The sequence below is a fragment of the Lineus longissimus genome, chromosome 6, assembly GCF_910592395.1.
Source record: "Lineus longissimus chromosome 6, tnLinLong1.2, whole genome shotgun sequence".
In the NCBI taxonomy this organism is placed as follows: domain Eukaryota; kingdom Metazoa; phylum Nemertea; class Pilidiophora; order Heteronemertea; family Lineidae; genus Lineus; species Lineus longissimus.
The window spans coordinates 14,394,591-14,418,567 of record NC_088313.1 but is presented as its reverse complement, the minus strand read 5'-3'; the positions used below and the strand labels follow the sequence as shown (position 1 = coordinate 14,418,567).

General features: G+C 44.9%; 2 protein-coding genes across 4 annotated transcripts; one reads left to right on the top strand and one right to left on the bottom strand.

Annotated features, from left to right (window-relative positions):
* The first annotated feature begins 108 nt into the window (after positions 1-108).
* LOC135489198 (uncharacterized) lies at positions 109-3,888 on the top strand. 2 transcript variants are annotated; one of them, XM_064774429.1, is made up of 6 exons: positions 109-274; positions 1,370-1,515; positions 1,820-1,921; positions 2,063-2,166; positions 2,659-2,863; positions 3,110-3,888. In XM_064774429.1, the coding sequence occupies exons 1-5, from the start codon at positions 122-124 to the stop codon at positions 2,829-2,831; spliced, it is 678 nt and encodes a 225-aa protein (XP_064630499.1). In that variant the 5' UTR covers positions 109-121; the 3' UTR covers positions 2,832-2,863; positions 3,110-3,888. The 2 variants fall into 2 exon arrangements, with proteins under 2 accessions (XP_064630499.1, XP_064630497.1); XM_064774427.1 differs by having other exon boundaries at positions 2,659-3,888.
* A 623-nt stretch (positions 3,889-4,511) lies between these two features.
* LOC135489552 (uncharacterized) lies at positions 4,512-23,297 on the bottom strand. Of its 2 annotated transcripts, none has more exons than XM_064774950.1 (8): positions 23,028-23,297; positions 20,914-21,051; positions 9,962-10,171; positions 9,678-9,818; positions 9,126-9,203; positions 8,398-8,661; positions 7,388-7,459; positions 4,512-6,948 (listed from the first exon to the last, which is right to left on the bottom strand). In XM_064774950.1, exons 1-8 carry the CDS (start codon positions 23,125-23,127, stop codon positions 5,852-5,854), a joined length of 2,100 nt encoding a protein of 699 aa, XP_064631020.1. In that variant the 5' UTR covers positions 23,128-23,297; the 3' UTR covers positions 4,512-5,851. The 2 variants fall into 2 exon arrangements, with proteins under 2 accessions (XP_064631020.1, XP_064631021.1); XM_064774951.1 differs by having other exon boundaries at positions 7,388-7,456.
* Between the last annotated feature and the right edge of the window lie 680 nt (positions 23,298-23,977).

Sequence of the window (23,977 nt, the reverse complement as noted above, 5' to 3'; positions counted from 1 at the left end):
TTTAAGTACATCCAAATTCTTTACATTAATGCTATAAGGAGGGTAATATTTCAGAATTTTATGGGCACTGATATACTTTGCAACATACCTGACATTTGTTTACAAATGGTGGCCAACATACATGAAAATGCCGAAGGGTAAAAAAAAAGGCAAAGGGAAGGGGAAAAAGAAAGGCAAGAAGGGTAGTGCTGGCAAGAAATCAACGCCAGAGACTGTCCCAATCGATCCCATCAAGCCTCAGTTCGTTGCACCCCTTCTAAGACCAGGAGAAACAGTGAGTTTGAATGAAAAAATTATGTCTATTTTTCCAGTCCACAAATCGGGTCGTACTAATGACCGACAAGTAACATAATTGACCGTCAAGGACCGACAAGTGTCTCAAAATGACCGACAAGTAGGATCAAATTTAATTTTAATGCTTGCAATGTGATTAAGAAACAATTAACTACCAAACTTGTAAATATCTAACTAATTGGTCTTTTGATAGCTGAGATATGGAAAGATTTATACGCCGACAAGTAAAATTCTCCGACGATGTCGATGTCGGCCATTTTGTCGTTGGCTGTCATGCACCCGGTAGTGTCTAAAACGTGGATTCAACAGTTCAACATGGTTTTGGCATCTCGAGTTAGGGTGTGTCACTGAAGAGTTTTTCACTAGTTCGACATAGTTGCTCTAGATAAGTTTGAAGTCAGTTTTTACATCTCTCTCATCATATTTTTGCATCTATCAATTCCAGGTATAAGAGCTCAGCGTCGTTTAAATGTCCTGTGACACATGGCATAATCATAATGGTAAAGTCACCCACTCTGACAGGGTGCACTCAAGGGAAGATTTTTTTTCCAGGAGTTTTCAGTCCCCAACTTCCAGGACATAACTTTGCTACCTCATTTGAGTAAAGATCATGGATTCACTTGTCGGCAAATGCATCTTACAAATCCTTCCATTTCTTAGCTATCAAAAGACCAATTAGTTAGATATTTACAAGTTTGGTAGTTAATTGTTTCTTAATCACATTGCAAGCATTAAAATTAAATTTGATCCTACTTGTCGGTCATTTTGAGACACTTGTCGGTCCTTGACGGTCAATTATGTTACTTGTCGGTCATTAGTAGGTCCGCACAAATCCTATTTTGACAAACAACAAACACTGCATCATGCATGCAATTCATGCTTTAGCGTTTTAGGAGGCTAACCGGTTAGTCCCGCATTAGTTAGACAATGGTTAGTGGCCAACTATTGCTATTTGTTAGTTGTGCAATATGTTTGCAGCCTTGTAATGGCCTAGGGAAGGCCTATGTCATGGAATCAAGTGGTGCAAAATAAACCCTTAGTACTCACAAATGATGATGTTAATGATATTTTTCAGCTCTTGAAGGTGCTGACAACTCATCAGGTTCAAGAAAAGGAGATCCACAACTTCAAAGTGAGCGTGAAAGTACTGGAAGAATTAACTCCACAGGAAATCAGAGAGCTTCGCACCGTGTTTGAAACATTTGATGGGAACATGGATGGGTAAGCCAGTGGAACATCTTGACGAGTCAATAATGGTAAAGTGACTCACAAACAGTGAAAATGTCAGCACCTGTCACCTCAGACGTCTCTGGTAACGTTCAAATCCTGGTCGATCCCAGCTCACTCATGGCACAGAGAGGGCAACTCTCTTCAGCAGCGTAGCTTTCCTCTGTAGGAGTCTCCAATGTCCTCTTACTTACAAGTTACATTACAATCACCAAATATTGTTTATAGAGCAAATAATGTCCTAGTTGACGCTCAGCTCTCAACTATTTTTTTCATAACAATCATTTTATCTTGGCAGGTTTTTGAACCCGATCGAATTAAGAAATGCCATGAAGGTTCTTGGTTTCAAGGTTACAAGGGACGAAGTGAAGGACATGTCTTCAGAGTGCACGAAACGAGGGTAAGTAAAGTTTTCAGCAAGGGCCATGTGATGACTTCAAACAGACCTTCAGTTGTGCAGGTGTGACTTAGCTTTCTTGGGATGCTGTTTCCTACTTACTCATACCAACTCATTCATGACCTTTCTATCTATTTGATTTAGAATGTGCGACTTCAGTGAGTATCTCGGCTTCGTCATAGAAAGACAGGGAGACACTCGAGACATCCAGGAGGAGATACTGAAGGGTTTTAAACTCTTGGACTTTGGTAAGAATCAGCTGGCGCCTCATAGCCTAGTGGTTTACACTGCTTGCTAAAATTGATACAACACTTGAGTGTTGATTGTCTCAACAAATCCCCGAGGGTGGAGCTAAAAGGTTTTGACCAACAGTTAGCTCGATCCACCCAAGCGATTTTGGTGAGACAATCAATACCGACAGTGAGGTAGGCCTATCCAATTCTATTCTAAAACATCTCAAATCAAATAACGAATAACACTTTTTGACAGCTTCAACATTTTGCGCCAACCCAAGTGTCTATGGTTGCGTAACCATTACCGCTGAATTCTATTTGTCCCGCAAGTACTTCAGTCTGAAATTCGGCCGAAATCCGTATAAAAATCTAGTTTTTTGGTGCCTTGGGGGGCATTTACCTCTCCCATCTCTTGATTCGACCCTTTTTATAATATCACACATTCTTCTTCTGCCTTGTGTTCAAATGGTCGAATTTTCTAATATCGCATCCAATTTTTTTCTCCAGACAACTCGAGCAAGATTACTCTTGAAAATTTAAAGCAGGCGACGCACGAAACTGGAGTCGCATTCACAGAGGAGGATTTGAAGGACATGATAATGGAAGCTGACACAAACGGAGATGGCGTTGTTGACAAAGATGAGTTCATCCGGATCATGCTGCAAACGAATCTGTTTTAGCTGTCATCAGAGACTATTCAGTGAACTGTGAGGTATTTCATATTAAAGGGGGACTATAGGCAGGAGTAGGGGGGCTAATTTGGCCATCTTCAGGTGACAAATATACACAGTGATGGTACTGGGTCATGTCAGATTCAGAACTAAATATATTCCTCTTACAAGCACAAATCATTCGACGTACTGTGAGATGTGAGAGACCCCTATTGACGACTTGATGTCAATTTATCTTGCCTACCTAGCTACTGCCTATATTGTCCCTTTAAGTCTTTTATTTTCAGCGTCCAAGTATTTTCTGGATCACGATGCAAATAGAATGTTAAGATTATTGATCTAATCACCCTGAAGAATCAGCTCCCCAGCTGAATGAGAATCATATCCTAATCTTGTGTATTCAGTGCAGACATTCAACTTACCAAGCAGCCTGCCCTGGAAAGTGTAATGCTGTAAAAAGTGAAACTGTTGTACATGAAAAGTATCAAAAACATTGTCATATCATGTGCAAGTCAGACTCAGCATTGCAATACATGTCTGTGGTACACAATCCGATAATGACTGCTTCATTAACCAGGCTTGGCACTGTACTTAGTTAGTGTAGTCAGTTTGTAACAGGTGCCGAGTACTGGTTTTGCCAAGATTCGAATAAGCTCTGAATTGGACTTTGGAAGTGATGACATTCAGTGTTTTCAAAAGCTGACTTTCACTCGTCTTGCTATGGCATTGTTTGTCAAAGCTAAGTCATTATGACATTGTATGAATAGAATTTCACATTAAAATTTCACAATAAATGGCAAGATTGAACATGTGTGGCTGATACCTTGTCACAGGTTTTTTATGTGAAAAGATCACAATGCCAATGGCCTTGTTGGTAACTCATTTCTAAAAAATTAGGATCCGTCCATTTTAATTTGAAGTCTTACTATTTAGTTGTGATCATGACGAGAACGAGATGATATGTTTTGTGTTTTTCACATGTGTTGTGATCATGAGAACGAGATGATGTGTTTTGTGTTTTTCACATGTGTACGTATATTTTTAATAAAAGTTTATAAAAAGAAAAGGATTGTTGCATATTTTTGAGAAGATTCAGGCATTTTATTGTCAAATCATCAGGCATAACTGTTGCGTGGGAAAAAATATTGAGTTGAGAGCTGAGCGTCAAGTAGGGGGAAACCTACGCTGTAGAAGAGAGTCGCTCTCATGAGTGTACCGGAACCAGATTTCTACTGCGTCACTCCGACAGCCCCCTCTCTTGCAGTTGATCTGCAGTTTGGAAGGCAAAACCCCCTGAATTGTCAGCAACTCGCAAGAGGAGCCTCATCGCATAGTGGTTAACACTGCTGTCTACCATGCAAAAGGGTCCCGGTTCGATCCCGGGGGGAACCCAGGATAAACCGGCGTGGTTTTCAAGGAACTAAAATTCCTGGCTCTTCACAGTTCTTTGAATTAGACTTAAAGTCGAGGTTCCATGTATCTGGTGTCTATTATAGGTTACAACTGTAGTGGCATGCATAAAAGCCCAGCCCGCCTCAGAGGAGGAATTATACTCCCTGGAGAAAATCACCTCCAAGTGCTAACGAACGTTGAAGAAGAAGAAGAGGATGTAATGCGAAGAATCCATGCCTGATAGGCCATTGAATGGGAAAAATAGAACTCTAAGACAAATTACGTTCTGTGGCGATTTATTAAAGGTGATATGAGCCTCAAGAAAATAGTCTACAGAAAACATAACAATAAGTTGCAAATACAAGTAATTCTAAAACATCTAGATTTATGTTGAACCGATGTTTACAGTGCGTTATACACTGAAAGCCTAGGGTGCCTTGTTTTGAATTCAGCCGTTTGGTTTGTAAGGAATTGGTACCGAACGGGCATCCTGAGATCAGGTTTTTGATACTCCTGCCTTGAAATATCGAGGGGGAGTATATTGAAAATCACTGGTTGTGTCGGGATGGAGCAAAAATGTAGACCAAAACTGAGTCAGAGCCGAGGTTTTGGCCAGCATTTTAGCTCCACTCTACCAACTCTCCTGTGACTGTGTGAGGTGTAAAAAGTATAAATGTTTCACTGGTTTGCATACGTTGAAAGAAAGGGTGTAAAAAAGCTTCACCATTTTTTTGAACGGATTTAATCTGAAAAGGGCGCTTAAATTTAAATATGGTATATACATACATACATACATCATTCGCACTCTCAATTATATGTGTAGAGATTCCTGTTTCAGGTAAAAATGAACAAATGTTAACATCGCAAAAACAGTAGATGTATTTGCATGTATAGTTTATGAATGGATTTTTATATTCTATGCAAATCTGTTGGACATTAAAAAAGAAACATCCCTCTTTGTCTTGCCTGGTTATGCAATTGGCCTTTCCATCAATTTCACAGTAAGAGTTCAGACAGCGAAATTGATCAACCACACCATAGTGGACTGCCTCAGGAGTCTTGACTTAAAGGGGGGCTATAGGCAGGAACGGTGGGGTTAAATTGGCCATCTTCGGGTGACTACTATGCACAGTAAGGGCACTGGGTCATGTTGTATTCAGCTCTTAATATATTCGTTCTACAAGCGTGAATAGTTTTGACGTAATGTCAGATGGGAGAGACCCCTATTGTCGACAGTGTGTAACTTTATCTCACCTACCTAGCAGCTGCCTATAAGTGTCCCTTTAATAGGTGCATGTCTGATAGGCATCTAACTCTTGACTAAAGTATGTTTTTTAATACCGTCACAGGCATTCGTGCTGCTATAAAATGAGTGTTGGGATGGAATGTCTTGACCATAATTGTCAGAAGCCTCAGGAGATGACGAGTTGCTCACTTGTATGGCAAGTTAAGGCGATCAAGAGTTTCTTTTTCCATAGGCGTCAGCTGGATATCGGAAGGCAAATACAACTTCTCTAGCGGTTGCAGGAAGTTCGTCTCTCTAATGGTGCGAAGACAATTGGTCACAGGACAGAACCTGAAGACAGTAATGGGGGTGAAACTCTTGTTGATCTCTTTCTTACCCTTGACTTTGATGTTCAGGTCACCTCTGGTAAACACCTTCTCTTTGCAGCCAGCACAGGTAGGCCTTCTTCCCGGCTGTGTGGGCAAATGGTCCACAGTCCATTTCCCCTCATCCAACTCGGGGGCTTTCGGTGAGCGTTCCATCTTGGGCAAAGACTGTGTTGGTGTCTTTTCTGTATCAAAGCTCCCTCTATCTGGCTTTGAAGCTTTAGGTTTTGGTTCCTTCTTTGGCTTAACATATTTATCAGACACTTTCTCTTTGGAGCAAGCATAGGTCGGCTTTCTTCCCCCGGTGTGGGCATATGGTAAAAAGTCCAATTCCCCTCATCCAACTCGGGGGCTTTTGGTGAGCGTTCCTTCTTGAACAAAGGAGTGCATCCGTTAGCCTGTCCTGGTGTCCTTTCTGCATCAAAGCTCTCTCTGTATGGCTTTGAAGTTTTAGGGAGTGGTTCCTTCTTGGGCTTAACTACTTTATCAAACTTTTCTTTTGGATACTTTGCCTGTGGCATCCTTACAGCTGCTGGGTTCACAGGGAGGGAGGGAGTCTTCGAAGCGGTTGGTGTGGGCCCACTTTTTGGTTTGAACTGCGCTTTCCATGGACAGTTTGCACTTGGAGTGTTATCATGTGGATTTGGCAACTGATTTTGAATGTTCCAATGATCTGACTTTTGTTGAACATTGGATTGGCAGTGCTGCTCTTGGTCACCTCGAGCTGTGCCTTGGTCTAGCAAGGACATGCTCCCCATTTTCTGAGGCAAATTCTGGGTAACTTGATGTTTCAGGGCAACTTTCCCTAGATTTTGCCCCACTGACCCAGTATCATGTGTTTGCATGCTATTTTGAGGACTTTGGGATGCATTTGGGATATTGGAACCAGGACCTTGTCTTTTGTAGTGCAGAGGCCCAGAAGATTCAGGCAAACATGTCACAACTTGTAATTCATGGTCGTCCTCATTGGCTCTTGAGTGGTCTCTGTGACTACGACCTCTTTTGGACTTGGGATTTGTGGTTGGCTCAGAAGGGGATGACGTCGCGGTCGGCTCAGAAGTGAATGATATCGCCATTGGCCCAGAGTCAACTTCAAGGTATTCCTTGCTCTCACCGTCTGCCCCTGTGGAAGACAAACAGGTGTAATGCTCAATATGAAGTGCCCATGTCATGCATTCTCCAAAGCAGACATGATATCAAGCATATTCTCTCTACTAGTATTAGCTTCCATGTTGTATTAGTCACTGAACATTATACATCGCAATTGCGCAGTGTAATCGGACTGAAAATGGCTGCGCCCATAGATTTCTACTAACTTTGGAGACAAAAATTACAATAACAGAAGCGATTTGAAAGAAAACAGTTTCAACCAGAATGTTTTTATGAATTATTTAACCATGTCACAAACTTATGTCACTACACGCCTGAAAAGTCTTCTAATAATAAAATGGCCTATTTGTGGCCATTGGGAAGCAATGGCAGCCAATGCAAGCAGGGACAGAACGACACAATTGATAAAAAGAGTTCTCGTCCTGCGCATGGGAGTGGTCTATAATGCTTACCGAGTTGTCGAATATTGATATCTAACTGCAAGTCTTTTACGTACATCTTACTTTTTCCACTGCTGTCGTCTGCTGGGGAACCCGAGAAGAAAGTGATAAAATTGAGATTATTGTGCTGAAATATATGGAATAAGTGTTTTCTTGAGGTTGTTATTTGTTATTTGTTTTCAAAAGTAAGTGTCACTGTCCTTTTTGCCCACTGTGCGGATGTCTTCTAAGTTTGGTTTTTCCCTCAACTGACTTTCTAGTCTACTAGCTGTTCGAGTGGTGACCATGCATCCATTGTTCCATCATGGACACATTTGGCCACATTTGAAACCGTGAGGCCTAGGTACTTCTAATCTGGCAGATAGGAAGAAATGCACAGGAAATGCCCCTGATAGAAAATTTAGTATGGTTTGACCTCCATTCTGCTCACCAGGGGGCTAAAGGCATGATTAACTAAGAATTAGCTGTCACTTTATACGAGCAGATACAGTCTTGATATAAATATGAAGAGGTCTGCATGCAGGTAGGTTTTGATAAAAAGTAGAATTCTTCTAATTGATACTTCCAGTTGGTGTTACTGAGCAAAATCTCCATGTGTTTCAGTTGAGTGCCAGGCCCTTGGGCCTCTTGTTCTTCAATGATAAAGATCAGATAACTTGCCCCAGGTCTGTCCTGATATCAGGTCCATTTAGGCGGACCTTAAGCCTCAGTGTGTATACGGTTATTAGCAATAACGAGGTGAGGGGGGGAGCAGGGATGTTAAAGGGACTACTTGGGCATGTGATAGACACCTTTCTCAGCCACTATAAATGCTGATCTCAACGATTTTTGCAAATGTTGCGAGGCAGTTTCGGACCTTCCTTGCAAGTTTCAGGCAGACCTAGGCTACACCCTGTTCAAGTGCATTGCTTATTCACGATAGCAGTAGAATGATTTTTCAGTTATCCTGTTTGTTGCGGTCCTTCTGGAAGACGGTTTTGAATGAAAACCAACACATCCTATGCCCAAGCTAGCATTTGTACCTGATCTCATGGCCATGGCCATTGCTGCTGCTGATTCCTCTGGGAATGAATCGAAGTTTACATTAAACGATGACTGGGAACTCCCGGGGTCCGAGCCCAACCCTCCAGGGCTCTGGCTATGTGAGGTGCTGTCCTCTCGCTTCTCCAAGGAATGGCCTTGACTCAGGTTGTTGATGTTAAACGATTTTACGCATGTTTGATGGTCCTCATCGAGCAGGCTGTCGGAACTCTCATTTTCTGAAAAGCTGCTATCATGGTCCGTTCCTGAAATTACAGTATAGAGGGCATCCTTTTAGTATGTATGGGACGCTGGGTTAGATCATAAACTGCTGGGATTTTGGGGACAGAGACTTCTATGTTAGCAGGATTTGGGAAAGTTTGAAATGGGTGTGTGGAGGATATACCCCAAAGTTTGGATTCCAATTTGGGATGGGGTCTTCTCTATATACGGGTGTCTAGGTATGTACTCCCTTTACTTTCCGTCCAAAGAATCTTACTTTATTCTACTGGCCCCAAGTGTAAAGTGTAAACCACCTAACAATGCTGAAATTTCCCCCAAATGTGCAATGGTAGGCTGCCCTGCACTTTTCGCCTTACTGCTGTAAGACACATTTTTGGCCACATTTGGGGGGAGGGGGCAGCAGGGTGTTACTGCCCCCCTGCTGCCCCACCACTATTAAATGCAACCTTAATTACTTGCAATGATAAAGGGTTAAATTGATGCTTACCATCGCCTCTAGAACGACAGTAGTCCGGCATAGCGCTTGTCTTCAGCGCCTCGTTTTTTTTACGGATTCTTTCCTTATCTGAAAACAAGTGGAGGCCTTGTCAAAACATGTACATCTTTTGACGCCCTAGCTGTCAATAAAAACACTGTACCCCCTGGTCAGGGGTTAACACTAATTTAGTTTATGACCGATGTTTGTCGCAGTTACCAGTGATGACCACCGCAAACTAGCGAGTATTATCTCACGTGATTTAATTGCAGGTAATAGTGATTTATATTGTTCGTTTGTGGGGCAATTATAAACACCAACTGCACTGGGTTACATCTTGGAGGAACTAGACCAGGGAGCCGGCAGTTGAACTCAAGACCTCTTAACCAAGGCTGACACTCTTAACAATGCAAGTGAAGTGAAGCGACTTGCTCTGGGTAGCAAACAAGTACGGCAGTTCCGCAATTCAACACGCGCCCTTTGAACATCGGCAGATACCTTCAGTACACCGCCTCCTTTTTGTTAGCAAGACAGACAAGAAATAAAATATCACCGATCACATACCGAAAGCATAATCATCAGTTTCATCCATGCCATACAATGTCGCCATTACTTCTTCATTCCCTGTTTCCGTGAGGGCTTCTATAAACTTGTCTGGCCAGTCTTCAATTCTCCTTGGAAGGCATCTTATCAATATGTCAAGACCTTAAAGGAGACCAAGCAGAAAACACCTGTAGAAATTGGGTGCTGTTTGAAAAGCCTAGTCAAAATCCTTTTAAAAGCAGGCTAAATGTTTACTGATCAATCTTAGGGGTTAGGGGCATCTGGCGAGAGGGCTATACCTATACCTTTTCGACTGTTCCCGTGCTCGACTTGGCTCCAAATCTGCTCCTTCTCTTCTTCAGTAATGACATCCTTTGCAAGTAATGATGTCAACAATGGCATGTCTATCACCAGGCGCTTCCCTATCTCCGGCTGCAAGATCTTCAGAGTCTTCATATAAGTATCAAACTTCTTAATCTTTTCGCCACGAAGTAATTGAACAAGGCGCTGATAATCTGAAATTGGACCAGTAACTTGTCATTCACTCATTTTAGCTGATTCTGGCACTTTATCATGAGGTATATGCCACTTCAACACTTTTTTCGCATTTGTTGGTTAATTTCCCTTGATATGGGGTTAATATCTGCAAACAGTCCAAAGTCACAATTTGGGACAGAATGGGATGCAGCAATAGTCTACAGTCACAGTTACATACAGAACTAGCATGGTACCCGTCGGTGACGGGTTTGGGCGTGCCAGCAGTTTACCTGTGTGGTGTCGATGTAGCGTTTCTTGCTATTGAAGTACCTCTGGATAAACTATGTTCATTGTCTTTGTTCCGTTTTCGTGATAGTATAGGGCAGACGATTGGCCAACTCTGGAGCATGCTACATAAAGCTGTCCGTGGGAGAAGCATGGTGTGGATAACGATAGTTCAACGACTTTTAGTGTCTGTCCTTGGGCTTTATTCACTGTCATAGCGAAGGAGAGTGTAAGTGCGCCTTAGCGCAGTTTTGTAATCTTCAAAAGTGACGCTGAACTGCGGATACGGAAACTGGGTCGTTTTCCCGCGCTGCCTTCGCGCATGCGCTTAACCTTCGAATATTCGTCATTTTGATATTTTTGTAGTATTGTTGTGGACAACGAAACACATCTATGCAAAGTACAATAGTTCAGGCACTCATAGAGGTAATTACTAAATTAAGGCATAAATGCTTCATGCGTTGTGTTGACCATATTCAGGGAGCATTGCCATTGTATAATTCATAATCAGGCCCCTTTTATAAAGACTTTGTTCCTGCCGTCTTTGGACTTCTCGGATGTGATTTCCCGGGCCCCTTTTCTCGGCAATGTCATTTCGGAATCTCGCTATGCGTGAGCTGTATGTTTTAACTATCGTTGCCTAGGTGAATCTTGATGTATTATCATTGTATTGGTGTTCCTTTCGAACGTTCTATTAGCCCAAATTACTGTTTAATAGAGTATTTACAGCTGAGTTATTTTGGGACACCCTGTATCGCACCCTTTTGCGGGGTCACGTGACCTGTCATCGGTCTGCCTTGTAGTTCCGATTCAAAACACCAGTTGGCAGCACCTCCTTGTCCTTGTTTTATCTGAGGCAAATTGCCTATGTTAGCTTCATTTTTGTATCTTTGTAGATTTCACGGACGACACAGAAATTCGTATTAAAGTAAATCATCCCGTCGAGTCCTATGAGTTGTTTGTTGATAGTTTCGCTGCCCGCATCCACAGTGAAATCTCTATGATCAAGAATCGAGATGGATGGAGACAGCCACGCTGATGAGATGTCGAAGCTAAGTAGAGAGGAGAGCGAGGCCAGATTCGAGATAGTGGAGTTGCAGATAGAATTGGAGCACATGGTGAGAAGCAACCAAATAGAAACACAGATGAGAGAAATGACTTTCGAACTTGAAAAGCTCAGACTAGAACGGGAAATCAAGCGTAAGGAAGTTCGGAGACTCGCGGAACAACCAGTAGACTCAGATGAAACGTTAATAACCAACTTGCAGCTCCTTGCTAACGTAGCAGTGGCCAGTACCACCGCCAAGACAACTCCCACGGATGAGGATGCTGACACAACTAGTACTAGCAGACCCCCACCGGAGGTATCGGCACAGCAGAACTTGGACCCACAAGCACCTGTCTTCAAACCAACAGTTGAGAACAGCCACCCACCTGGGATACCGTTTCCCCAGGTACCGCCTACAATGAACCCGCCCTTTTCGGAAGATCAGTTTGGGGAACTCATTAAGATGTTTACAGGCCAGATAACGATCGGACGGCTTCCACCACCCGAGCCCACAGTCTTCAGCGGTGATCCCCTCATGTACCCAGCATGGAAAGCGGCATTTCATACACTAATAGAAGGTCGAGGGATACCTAAGAGGGAACAGATACACTACCTACGGAGATATTTGTCGGGCCCCGCCAAAGAGGCCATTGAAGGTTACCTGTACATGGATACTGAGGAGGCATACATTAGAGCAAAGGAGGTTTTGGAAAAACGGTTTGGTGAGCCATTTGTCGTTGCTGATGCGTTCCGTAAGAAGTTGGAGTCATGGCCCAAGGTTGGAAATCGTGATGGGACGGGATTGAGGAAACTCAGTGATTTCCTACAGCAATGTAATACAGCAATGAGTTCCATTGGTTATCTCAGCATTTTGGACGATTGTCGTGAAAACCGTAAAATACTGGCCAAGTTACCAGATTGGTTAGTATCGAGATGGGGGAGAAAAGTGTCAGACTATAAGCTCGTAACTGAACAGTTTCCACCCTTTCGTGTGTTCGCTGATTTTATGTCTCGTGAAGCCGACATTTCTTGTGATCCTATCACGTCGCTACAGTCTCTTCACTCTGGTGCCACTGGTAACGCCAGGACAGGGGACAAGCCTACAACAGGGTCGTCGCATGGGCATGAAAAGAGAAGCCATGAAAAGATGTCTTCCCTTGCTACTGAGACAACTGAACCCATGAACAGCCATCGAAAATCCACTATGACAGGTTCCTTTGTTGATAAGAAGAAATGCGTTTGCTGTGAAGAGGTCCATATGCTTGATGATTGTCCGGTGTTCTTGGCGAAGACACTGGAGGACCGTAAGCAATTTGTCAAGGCAAACCGTCTTTGTTTTTCCTGTATGAAAAAGGCACACCAAGCTAAGGACTGCAAGAGACGCTCCAAATGTAAAAAGTGTGAGAGAACTCACCCTACTGCACTACATGATGAGGCACGCTTTATCCAGGTCAACAGTACGGTAAAAGACAGTGGATTGAAGGAAGATAAGACAGAAAGGGCCAGCGTCAAACATAGCGGAATCAGTCATGTTGGCGGTTGTGACAGTGCATCGGTCAGTAAGAGCTCCATGATAGTACCGGTCTGGGTGTCTCATGAGGACCGGCCTGAGTATGAGATACTATCGTACGCCATGTTGGATACTCAATCCGATACCACGTTTGTATTAGAGAACACTCGGAAAACGCTTGGCTTGGTTGGGACAAAGTCACATCTGAGTTTGTCGACCATGTCTAGAGAAAACGAAATCATAGAAACTGTTAAAGTCAAAGGATTGGTCGTCAGAGGGATGAACAGTGACTTGAAAATAAATCTGCCTCCATCCTTCAGTCGTGATGTGATGCCGATGAACCGGGAACACATTCCCACCCCTGAGATTGCGAATGTGTGGCCCCACCTGACTAGGATTGCATCTGAATTGCCACCACTCCAGGATTGCAACGTCGCGCTGCTGATCGGGTACAACTGCCCCCAGGCCTTGGCCCCAAGAGAAGTTATAGCCCTCTCCGCTAATGCACCCTATGCCCAGAGAACGGATTTGGGATGGGGTATAGTAGGAACCGTAGATCCGAATCAAATCGACATGACGGGTGACAACATAGGTGTGAGCCATAGAATTGTTACGTATGGTGACAAAACCAGCGCTGAACATTGCCAAGAACAAAGAACACTAGTCATGCCAAACCGTATTAAAGAAATCATCACCATCCTCGAGTCTGATTTCAAGGACGCTGATGTCAAGGACAGTTGCGGACCACAGTCTTATGAAGACAAAAAGTTCATGGGCATACTTGATGCTGGCATAGTGCAGCGTGCCGATGGTCACTACGAGATGCCACTGCCTTTTAAGGGAAACCGACCAGAGCTACCAGAGAGTCGGGGAAAGGCGCTGAGGAGACTAAATCAGCTGAAGTTGAAGCTCAACCGGGAACCGGCTTACAGGGATAAGTATGTAGCGTTCATGCAAAGGATGATCGATAAGGGTGATGCCGAGCTTGTACCATGGGATGCTCAGTCATCAAAAGAGCACTCCTCACAGCATTGGTACGTGCCACATTTTGGAGTCGTGAATGCCAAGAAACCCGACAAAGTCAGAGTCGTCTTCGATTGCCAAGCAGAATGTGCCGGACACTCGATAAATAAACATCTGCTGCAGGGACCAGACCTGACCAACTCCCTACTAGGCGTCCTTTGCCGCTTCCGCCAAGAGACCGTAGCAATCACATGTGACGTGGAACAAATGTTCCATCAGTTTAAGGTAGCTGAGGAGGATAGAGACTATCTTCGATTTTTATGGTGGTCCGATGGTAAACTCGATGAGCAGCCCAAGGAGTACCGAATGACTGTGCACCTTTTTGGAGGCACATCATCCCCATCATGCTGCAACTTTGGATTTAAGCGACTGGCAGATGACTATGAAGCTGAGTATGGACACCAGGCTGCTGATTTCATCAGAGATAATTTCTACGTTGATGATGGCCTAACATCGCTACCAAGCGATGGAGAAGTCATACACTTGCTTGAAAACACTCAGAAACTGTGTAAAGAGGGAGGACTGCACCTTCACAAGATCAATTCTAACTCAGACGCTGTGATCCAGAGTGTAGCAGAAAAGGATAGAGCCGCTAAGAATAGTACGCGCCTACTAACTGAGAGCAATAATGTCACTACTCATGAGCCTACACTGGATCGGGCCCTGGGGATATACTGGTGTGTAACATCCGACACGTTTCAGTTCAAGATCGTCCTGCGAGACCGCCCCAACACCCGACGTGGTATTCTGTCAACTATTGGGACCATCTATGACCCAATGGGCTTAATTGGGCCTGTGCTTCTGATCGGCCGGCAGATATTGCAAGAACTCTGTGCTCTTGACCTAGATTGGGACAGTCAACCACCTGAAGACATACTACTGAGATGGGAACGCTGGAGAGATGATTTGTTTACCTTGGATCAGCTGAAAATCCCTCGTTGTTTGAAACCAGCAGATTTTGGTGAAGTCACATCCATAGGTCTTCACCATTTCTCAGATGCTTCGCAGCTTGCTTACGGACAATGTTCCTATGTAAGAATGGTAAATCAAGAAGGAAGAGTTCACTGCAGTCTTGTCCTGGGAAAGGCTAGAGTAGCTCCTTTACGCCCAATCACCATACCACGACTCGAACTCACAGCTGCGGTGCTATCTGCGAATATGAGTGCTGTTGTCAGGAGAGAGCTGACTTACAAGATAGACTCTGAGACTTTCTGGACTGATAGTACTGTAGTCCTAGGGTATATACAGAACGATGCAAAACGCTTCCACGTCTATGTCGCGAATAGAATCCAACAGATTCGGGACAAGAGCAAGTCGAACCAGTGGAGACACGTTAAAGGCGAGAATAACCCAGCAGATGAAGGATCCAGGGGAGTAACTGCGACGAGATTTGTACAGCCTGAGATGACAAAATGGTTGACCGGACCTGCCTTCCTGTGGGAGACCAAACTGCCAGACGCATCTGACATTGAGAGTGCACTATCACCCAAGGACCCTGAGGTGAAAAGTGTTGCCCTGGTCACCAAAGTCACCAAAACAGAACCAGGCCTCATACCAGATCGCCTGACACGTTTCTCTTCCTGGAGCAAAGCTAAGACTTCGATTGCCACCTGTCTTCAGTATAAACGCCGTTTGAGGGACAAAGCCAATGGAGCACAGCTGAAACCCAAGACACTTCACACATCCGATCTAAAAGAGGCTGAGACGGAGATCGTGAAAAGGATACAAGCCCTGGCTTTCGGAGAAGAGGTTGAGACATTGAAGCAGATGAGACGTACAAAGGACAATGTCACAACCAAGAAAAATGCCATCGATAGGAAGCCAGTCTTGAAGGACAACTCGAGATTGCGTAAGCTGGACCCCTACCTGGATGGAGATGCAGTACTACGAGTGGGTGGACGGATTAGGAGGGCTGACTTCCCGAATGAGGTAAAACATCCTGCGGTCTTGCCTAGAGACAATCATGTAACAACCCTGGTCATACGGCACTTCCATGAGGCCCAGGGACACACAGGACGTGGGATGACGGTAAATGCTATCAGGTTGGCTGGGTTTTGGATTCTCGGATGTCGACGTGCTGTGGCAAGCTATATACATACCTGCGTCGGTTGCAGAAAATTACGACGTGCGTTGCAAGGGCAGAAGATGGCGGACCTCCCAACCGATCGACTAGAACCAGCGCCCCCCTTTACTCATTGCGGTGTAGATGTTTTCGGGCCTTGGACCATCAAAGAGGGCAGAAAGGAGATTAAGCGATGGGGAGTACTGTACACCTGTCTTGGAATGAGGGCAATACACGTTGAGACGCTTAATTCCATGTCCACAGACTCCTTTATCAACTCGTTGAGACGCTTGATAGCTGTCCGCGGCGCTGTACAACTTATTAGGTGTGATAACGGTACCAACTTCGTAGGAGCGAAAAACGAATTAGAGCAGGCCTGGTCAGAAATGGATTTTGACCAAATACGGAAATACTTGCTGAAAGAAGAATGTGATCTTGATTTCCGGATGAATGTTCCCCGGGCTAGCCATCACGGAGGAGTCTGGGAACGCCAGATACGCTCAGTACGCAACGTTTTGGCAGGGATGCTGTTACATGAAGGAACACAGCTGGATGATGAGTCACTACGCACTCTATTGTATGAGGTGATGGCCATCGTCAATGGGCGCCCTCTCACTACAGACAATCTTTACGGTCCTACCTCACTGCAGCCGTTAGTACCAAATCAGTTATTGACCATGAAATCTCGGGTGATCATTCCACCACCAGGCACCTTTCCACGAGAGGACCTACTTCTAAAGAAAAGGTGGCGCCGCGTGCAACATCTTGCAAATCGCTTCTGGTGCCAGTGGCGAAAGGAGTATGTCAATAACCTGCAAGAACGGCCAAAATGGAATCAGGACGTGCGCAATCTCAAAGTCGGTGACATCGTCATCATGAAAGATGATGAGCTACCTCGCAATCTCTGGAGGCTATGTAGAGTAGCAGCTGTCGTGGTGGACGAGGACGGTCATGTCCGTAAAGTCCGTCTTGCTGTAGGAGATCGCGCTCTGGACAAAAATGGAAAACGTATTCAAGCCACCACTTATTTTGAAAGACCTGTACAGAAGGTTGTGCTGATTTGTGAAGGAGACTAGGAGCAGTAGGACATGTACTTGCATAAAGAGCTGCACTAACGATTTCTAGTCATAGTTGTGACGAGGAGCCACAGAGGAGTACGTATAGGATCATACGTTTCATGAGGAGCCATTAAAATCGGATAGCATACGACGGTTCCAAGCGCTTATGTGTGTGAAAATTGAGTCATGTTGGCTCTTTCATAAGGGTGAAGTACTGGCGACCTCTCCCCTTCATTACAAGTGAAATATGTTGATTTTGTTTCAAGCTATCATAGTATAACCACTGACCAATGTTCTTCAGGGAGACAGAGTATCGTTAATAATGACTGGAAATCGTCCTGGGCTGGACATTGTGCAATTTCATGGACTTAATGTCATTCCCTAGAGGAGAGAACATCGGGACTTTGATTTAATGAGGGACCGTGTTTCAAGGCTTGAGTTGTTGAGGAGCAAATTCGCTCGTATCATTTTCTCAAGTAATTATTTGGTCATTTGTTTTGTTGTTTACAGTTGGAATCCTTTAGTATTCCGGGTTTTTTGTAACCGTTCTAAGCAGTTTCATGGAATTTGCCGAAGTTCAGTTCAAGCCTTTGATACATTAAGTTGTGTTTTTATATGTGATGTATGTTAGGAAAATCACCCTAGGTAATTTTGAGGAGCCATGTAAGTGCGCCTTAGCGCAGTTTTGTAATCTTCAAAAGTGACGCTGAACTGCGGATACGGAAACTGGGTCGTTTTCCCGCGCTGCCTTCGCGCATGCGCTTAACCTTCGAATATTCGTCATTTTGATATTTTTGTAGTATTGTTGTGGACAACGAAACACATCTATGCAAAGTACAATAGTTCAGGCACTCATAGAGGTAATTACTAAATTAAGGCATAAATGCTTCATGCGTTGTGTTGACCATATTCAGGGAGCATTGCCATTGTATAATTCATAATCAGGCCCCTTTTATAAAGACTTTGTTCCTGCCGTCTTTGGACTTCTCGGATGTGATTTCCCGGGCCCCTTTTCTCGGCAATGTCATTTCGGAATCTCGCTATGCGTGAGCTGTATGTTTTAACTATCGTTGCCTAGGTGAATCTTGATGTATTATCATTGTATTGGTGTTCCTTTCGAACGTTCTATTAGCCCAAATTACTGTTTAATAGAGTATTTACAGCTGAGTTATTTTGGGACACCCTGTATCGCACCCTTTTGCGGGGTCACGTGGCCTGCCATCGGTCTGCCTTGTAGTTCCGATTCAAAACACCAGTTGGCAGCACCTCCTTGTCCTTGTTTTATCTGAGGCAAATTGCCTATGTTAGCTTCATTTTTGTATCTTTGTAGATTTCACGGACGACACAGAAATTCGTATTAAAGTAAATCATCCCGTCGAGTCCTATGAGTTGTTTGTTGATAGTTTCGCTGCCCGCATCCACAGTGAAATCTCTATGATCAAGAATCGAGATGGATGGAGACAGCCACGCTGATGAGATGTCGAAGCTAAGTAGAGAGGAGAGCGAGGCCAGATTCGAGATAGTGGAGTTGCAGATAGAATTGGAGCACATGGTGAGAAGCAACCAAATAGAAACACAGATGAGAGAAATGACTTTCGAACTTGAAAAGCTCAGACTAGAACGGGAAATCAAGCGTAAGGAAGTTCGGAGACTCGCGGAACAACCAGTAGACTCAGATGAAACGTTAATAACCAACTTGCAGCTCCTTGCTAACGTAGCAGTGGCCAGTACCACCGCCAAGACAACTCCCACGGATGAGGATGCTGACACAACTAGTACTAGCAGACCCCCACCGGAGGTATCGGCACAGCAGAACTTGGACCCACAAGCACCTGTCTTCAAACCAACAGTTGAGAACAGCCACCCACCTGGGATACCGTTTCCCCAGGTACCGCCTACAATGAACCCGCCCTTTTCGGAAGATCAGTTTGGGGAACTCATTAAGATGTTTACAGGCCAGATAACGATCGGACGGCTTCCACCACCCGAGCCCACAGTCTTCAGCGGTGATCCCCTCATGTACCCAGCATGGAAAGCGGCATTTCATACACTAATAGAAGGTCGAGGGATACCTAAGAGGGAACAGATACACTACCTACGGAGATATTTGTCGGGCCCCGCCAAAGAGGCCATTGAAGGTTACCTGTACATGGATACTGAGGAGGCATACATTAGAGCAAAGGAGGTTTTGGAAAAACGGTTTGGTGAGCCATTTGTCGTTGCTGATGCGTTCCGTAAGAAGTTGCACAATCTTGGGGCATCGAGGTTGCGGAGGAGCATTATTTGACAGCCAACTTTCAATTTGCAGTCATGTGGGGGCATGCCACTTGGTTATGGAGTGAATTGAGGAATTCGACTGGACAGTGAACGGTTTGATCGATGTCGGGAACAGTGTGAGTGTCTATGGATGTTTACAGCTTCTCTTCTGTAGGAAGACGTTGATGGAGCGTGTTGTTGAGGTGTCTGACGGCATCATTTCGTGGGGCTAAAATCGCTCTCTCGGACAACCAATTACGACTGGTGTAGTTGGTGGCGATGTTTGGGAACACAGCAAGCATCAGTTCTATTGGACTTTTCTGGTCGAAACTCAAACAGGGAGAGTACAGGTACCAACTGGCGCCACCAGATGGCAGCGTACGATGTGTTGGAATCCCTTGAACTATAAATAGATTTGCAAGCCAGGAAGGGAATTCCCTTGCCAAAGGCAACTTTCTGGTGATTTCATTGCAACGGAATATAGAAAACAACCTTCCCATTCATAATATCGATGTTCCAGAGGCAAAGTATATGCTGTAGAGTTCGAGACAACAGAGAGTAGGCCGGACAAACTATGACAACTCTCCTTTATGAAGGTATCTAGATAGATGAGGGCAGCGACAGTCTACAGTCACAATTAGGGACCAAATGGGGTGCAACAATAGTCTACAGTCACAGGTACATACAGAATGAGGGCTGCAACAGTCTACAGTCACAATTAGGGACCAAATGGGGAGCAACAACAGTCTACAGTCGAAAAATACAGACAGAAGAGGGTGCAGCAACAGTTTACAGTCAAAAATAAGGACAGAATGGGGCCCAGCAACAGTCTATTATTCACAATCATTGGGGTGCAGAAGCAGCATCTAAAATTACAAGGACCAGATCACCACGATTATCTGGCACTAGCCTTATACAGTAGAACCTCTCTTAGCGGACACCTCTCTAATAAGGACAACTTCTCTATTAAGGACACTAGTTTTGGTCCCAAATTGGTTATTTCCATTCAATTTGACATCTCTAATCAGGACACCGCTCTATTAAGGACAGCACTCATCAGTCCAGAGGGTGTCCTTAATAGAGAGGTTCTACTGTACATCCATGGCTACTTCTTATCTGCATAAAATCCATGTTTTCTTTTTGGAAAGATGGTTTTCCAGGAATTTGCAGAAAGCATATGCATGCATGCATTAAAACAAGTCGGCCTAATCCTGAAATCCGTTGTTTCTTGTACATAGATAGGTACTGGGAACAGAGGTACCAAGAAACAGAGGTAAAAAAGGCAATAAGGTGCAGTTATGAACAGTCTACAGTCATGATTAGGGACAGAATGGGGTGCAGGTAGTTCTACTGTGAACAGTTTACAGTCATGATTTGGGACAGAATGGGGAACAAGCAGTTCTGCTGTGAACAGTCTCAAGTCACAGATAAGACCGAAAAGCTTCCAAGAATTGCCTATAGCAGGACAAAGGAGGAACCCTGCATGGCAAGGGACCAGGTGGAGGAGGTAGAGCAGTAGAGACTCAGACTATACTTACTGGCACTGTTCAATGCATCGAGGAACTGGGTGAACCTCCTTGTAGTAAAAGGCGCCTCATCCTCACAAAGTAAAAAATCCAAAAATTCCCTGGCTTGCTCAGTTTGTGTGGGTAAACTGCGAATTTTCTCGATCCAAGCTGAAAAAAAGATGGAATTAGATTTTTTCTTCTTGGGAACACTGACCATGGAACATAGCACCACATGAAAAAAGAAACATAAGAAATATAGAACCTGGGAAACATAGAACCAGTTCCTGGATAAAAACGTAAGACCAGCAAAGTATCTGGGGATCATAGACACGGGAACATGGACCTGGGATCATAGGCCTGTGGAACATGGACCTGGGGAACATGGACTTGGGGATTATAGGCCTGGGGAACATGGACCTGGGGAACATGGACCTGGGGATTATAGGCCTGGGGAACATGGACCTGGGGAACATGGACCTGGGGAACATGGACCTGGGGAACATGGACCTGGGGAACATGGACATGGGGAACATGGACATGGGGAACATGGACCTGGGGATTATAGGCCTGGGGAACATGGACCTGGGGAACATGGACCTGGGAACATGGACTTGGGGATTATAGGCCTGGGGAACATGGACCTGGGGAACATAGGTCAGGGGAACACAGGCCTGGCGAACATGGGCCTGGGGAACATGGCCACGGGGATCATAGGCCTGGGGAACATGGACCTGGGGATCATAGGCCTGGGGAACATGGACCTGGGGAACATGGACCTGGGGAACATAGGCCTGGGGAACATGGACCTGGGGAACATGGATATGGGGAACATGGACATGGGAATCATAGGCCTGGGGAACATGGACCTGGGGAACATGGACCTGGGGATTATAGGCCTGGGAAACATGGGCCTGGGGAACATGGACCTGGGGCTGGGGAACATAGGCCTGGGGAACATGGACCTTGGAAACATGGACCTGGAGAACATTGGCCTGGGGAACAAGGACCTTGGGAACATGAACCTAGGGAAAATAGGCCTGGGGAATATAGACCAGGAAAACATAGGTCTGGAGAACGCAGGTCTGGGGAACATGGACTTGGGCGTCATGGACCTGAGGAAGATAGAACCTGAGAATTAGAGTACCTAGAGGCATAGCTCTGGGGAACTAACGACCCTGGGAAGAAAGTGCCAGGGGAACATTGAACATGGAAACATGGAACCCAGAGACATAGGACCAAGGAAACATTCGAGATGGGGGAACATAGGACCTGGGGAGCATAGGTCAATTAACCTGTGGAATATAGGACCTGAGGAACATAGGAGCTAGGGGAGCATTATATGCAGAGAACATAGATTATGGCGAAAATATGGAACCTGGGGGATACAGGACCCAGGGGCAGATAGGCCTCGCAAAACTTAGTACCCCGGGAACATAGGACTTGGAGGAACATAGGACCCTGGAAACGTAGAACCCAACTGATGGATCGATTAGAGAAGACACCACAGGACGGGGAGGAGCAGTCTGGAAAAATGGCAACCGGATTTACGAGTTGGCAGCATGCAAACAAGGTCAATTCAGATCAGAGTTCGAGGCTATGAAAGACGCGCTAGTGTGGATAACACGAAATGCAGCTGTCACTGAACACACAGTCATCCTCACAGATTCACTAAGCTTGGCCCGCAAAAATGATTGAGGACGCAAAAAGGAATGGTTCCGCCTGCTGTGCGACATTACCTACGTTCATGGCCATGCAGGCATCACCTTCAACGAAAATGCTGACAAACTAGTAGGCAGCGCCGATATCTTCGGGGACCAGAGAGAGGAGACGGTGCCAAGTGTCACCTGCGAGGGACCCGTAGACAGTTGAAAACACAACTGAAGACAGGAGCCATGACGACAATGACGGAGGGGACTTGTGGCGCTGATGAACTTGTTGGAGGGAGAAGGGCCAGTGAGTAATCCAGAGCCTCCACTTCTCCGATGTCTACACACAACACAACACAACACAACACAACACAACACAACACAACACAACACAACAACAACACTAGAATCCACGCAACATATAGAACCCAGGGGAACATAGGACCCTGGGGAAAATAGGATCCCAGGTAACATAGCAGATTTTTTTATGGTACTTACCTTGTTTCCATTCAGGAAAAAAAATAAGGACATCATCAGCCTTCAGAGCCTCTTCAATATCAAGTCTAGAGAGGCGGATAAGCTCCTTGCACGATTCCATCCTGAGGAAGGGAGCTAACGCGAGTTCCGTCTCCGGGTCTGCTCTGCTCGAAATTTCCCGGTGTGGTGAAACTGGCTGATAATCTGCAACTGGTTCACCTGAATCTCACGGGGATTTCGATTCAGGAAGACGTTGTCACAGCTCTAAGTGTAATTAAAACGAAACCAGCTTCATACAATTCATTGGTGCCGGATGTCACTGTTTACGGCAACCTCTATATGTAGAGCTTTCAATTAATTGTCGCCAATTTGCATAGATTCAGTGAATCCAGAATCGATATAATGTCGGTATAAAAGCCTTGTGACTCATCCTGACGCCCGGTAAAACGAGGAAAGACGTCATTTTGGCGAATGATATCATGATCGTCTAACTATTTTTGGCGGTATCATCTTGACCCGCAATGTTTTGAGATCGCTGAATCACACTCATCCGACGCATGAGAGTCCGGATGGGGCGGTATATAGGCCAGACAGAAATTGAGTATTGTGTTTGAGCAAACTCGTATGCATCATAACTGCGCTATACGGCATAACTGCATTTCTATTTTCAGGTCTGGGTCTGACAGATGATTGAGATGACCTGATTAAATTTTACTGTATGTACTTGAATCAGGTAGGCAAAAAACAAAAAAAGTATAAAATTAAAAAACGGGTAGAACAATGGCGGATCTAGAAATTTTTTGAGGGGAGGGGAGCGGGGCACAGCCCCACATACGACAGGAGGGGCAATCCTGAGGCGGTCCGGCTAGAGGCCCTCCCTGCCCATAAAAAATGATGCCGTGTAGACGCTATATATTTAGCCGGCGTGAAAGGGGATAAAGTCCCCCTGGTAGCAAGGTCCGGAGGACCAT

What these genes read in the sequence shown, in the direction of transcription:
- LOC135489198 (XM_064774429.1), top strand. Translation starts at nt 122, where the DNA reads ATGAAAATGCCGAAGGGTAAAAAAAAAGGCAAAGGGAAGGGGAAAAAG. An exon ending in TTTGATGGGAACATGGATGG is followed by an intron (nt 1,516 to 1,819) that starts GTAAGCCAGTGG and finishes TTATCTTGGCAG; the next exon opens with GTTTTTGAACCCGATCGAAT. An exon ending in TTTTAAACTCTTGGACTTTG is followed by an intron (nt 2,167 to 2,658) that starts GTAAGAATCAGC and finishes TTTTTTCTCCAG; the next exon opens with ACAACTCGAGCAAGATTACT.
- LOC135489552 (XM_064774950.1), bottom strand. Translation starts at nt 23,127, where the DNA reads ATGGAATCGTGCAAGGAGCTTATCCGCCTCTCTAGACTTGATATTGAA. An exon ending in AACTGATGATTATGCTTTCG is followed by an intron (nt 9,204 to 9,677) that starts GTATGTGATCGG and finishes ACTTGTTTTCAG; the next exon opens with ATAAGGAAAGAATCCGTAAA. An exon ending in TATCAATATTCGACAACTCG is followed by an intron (nt 6,949 to 7,387) that starts GTAAGCATTATA and finishes TGTCTTCCACAG; the next exon opens with GGGCAGACGGTGAGAGCAAG.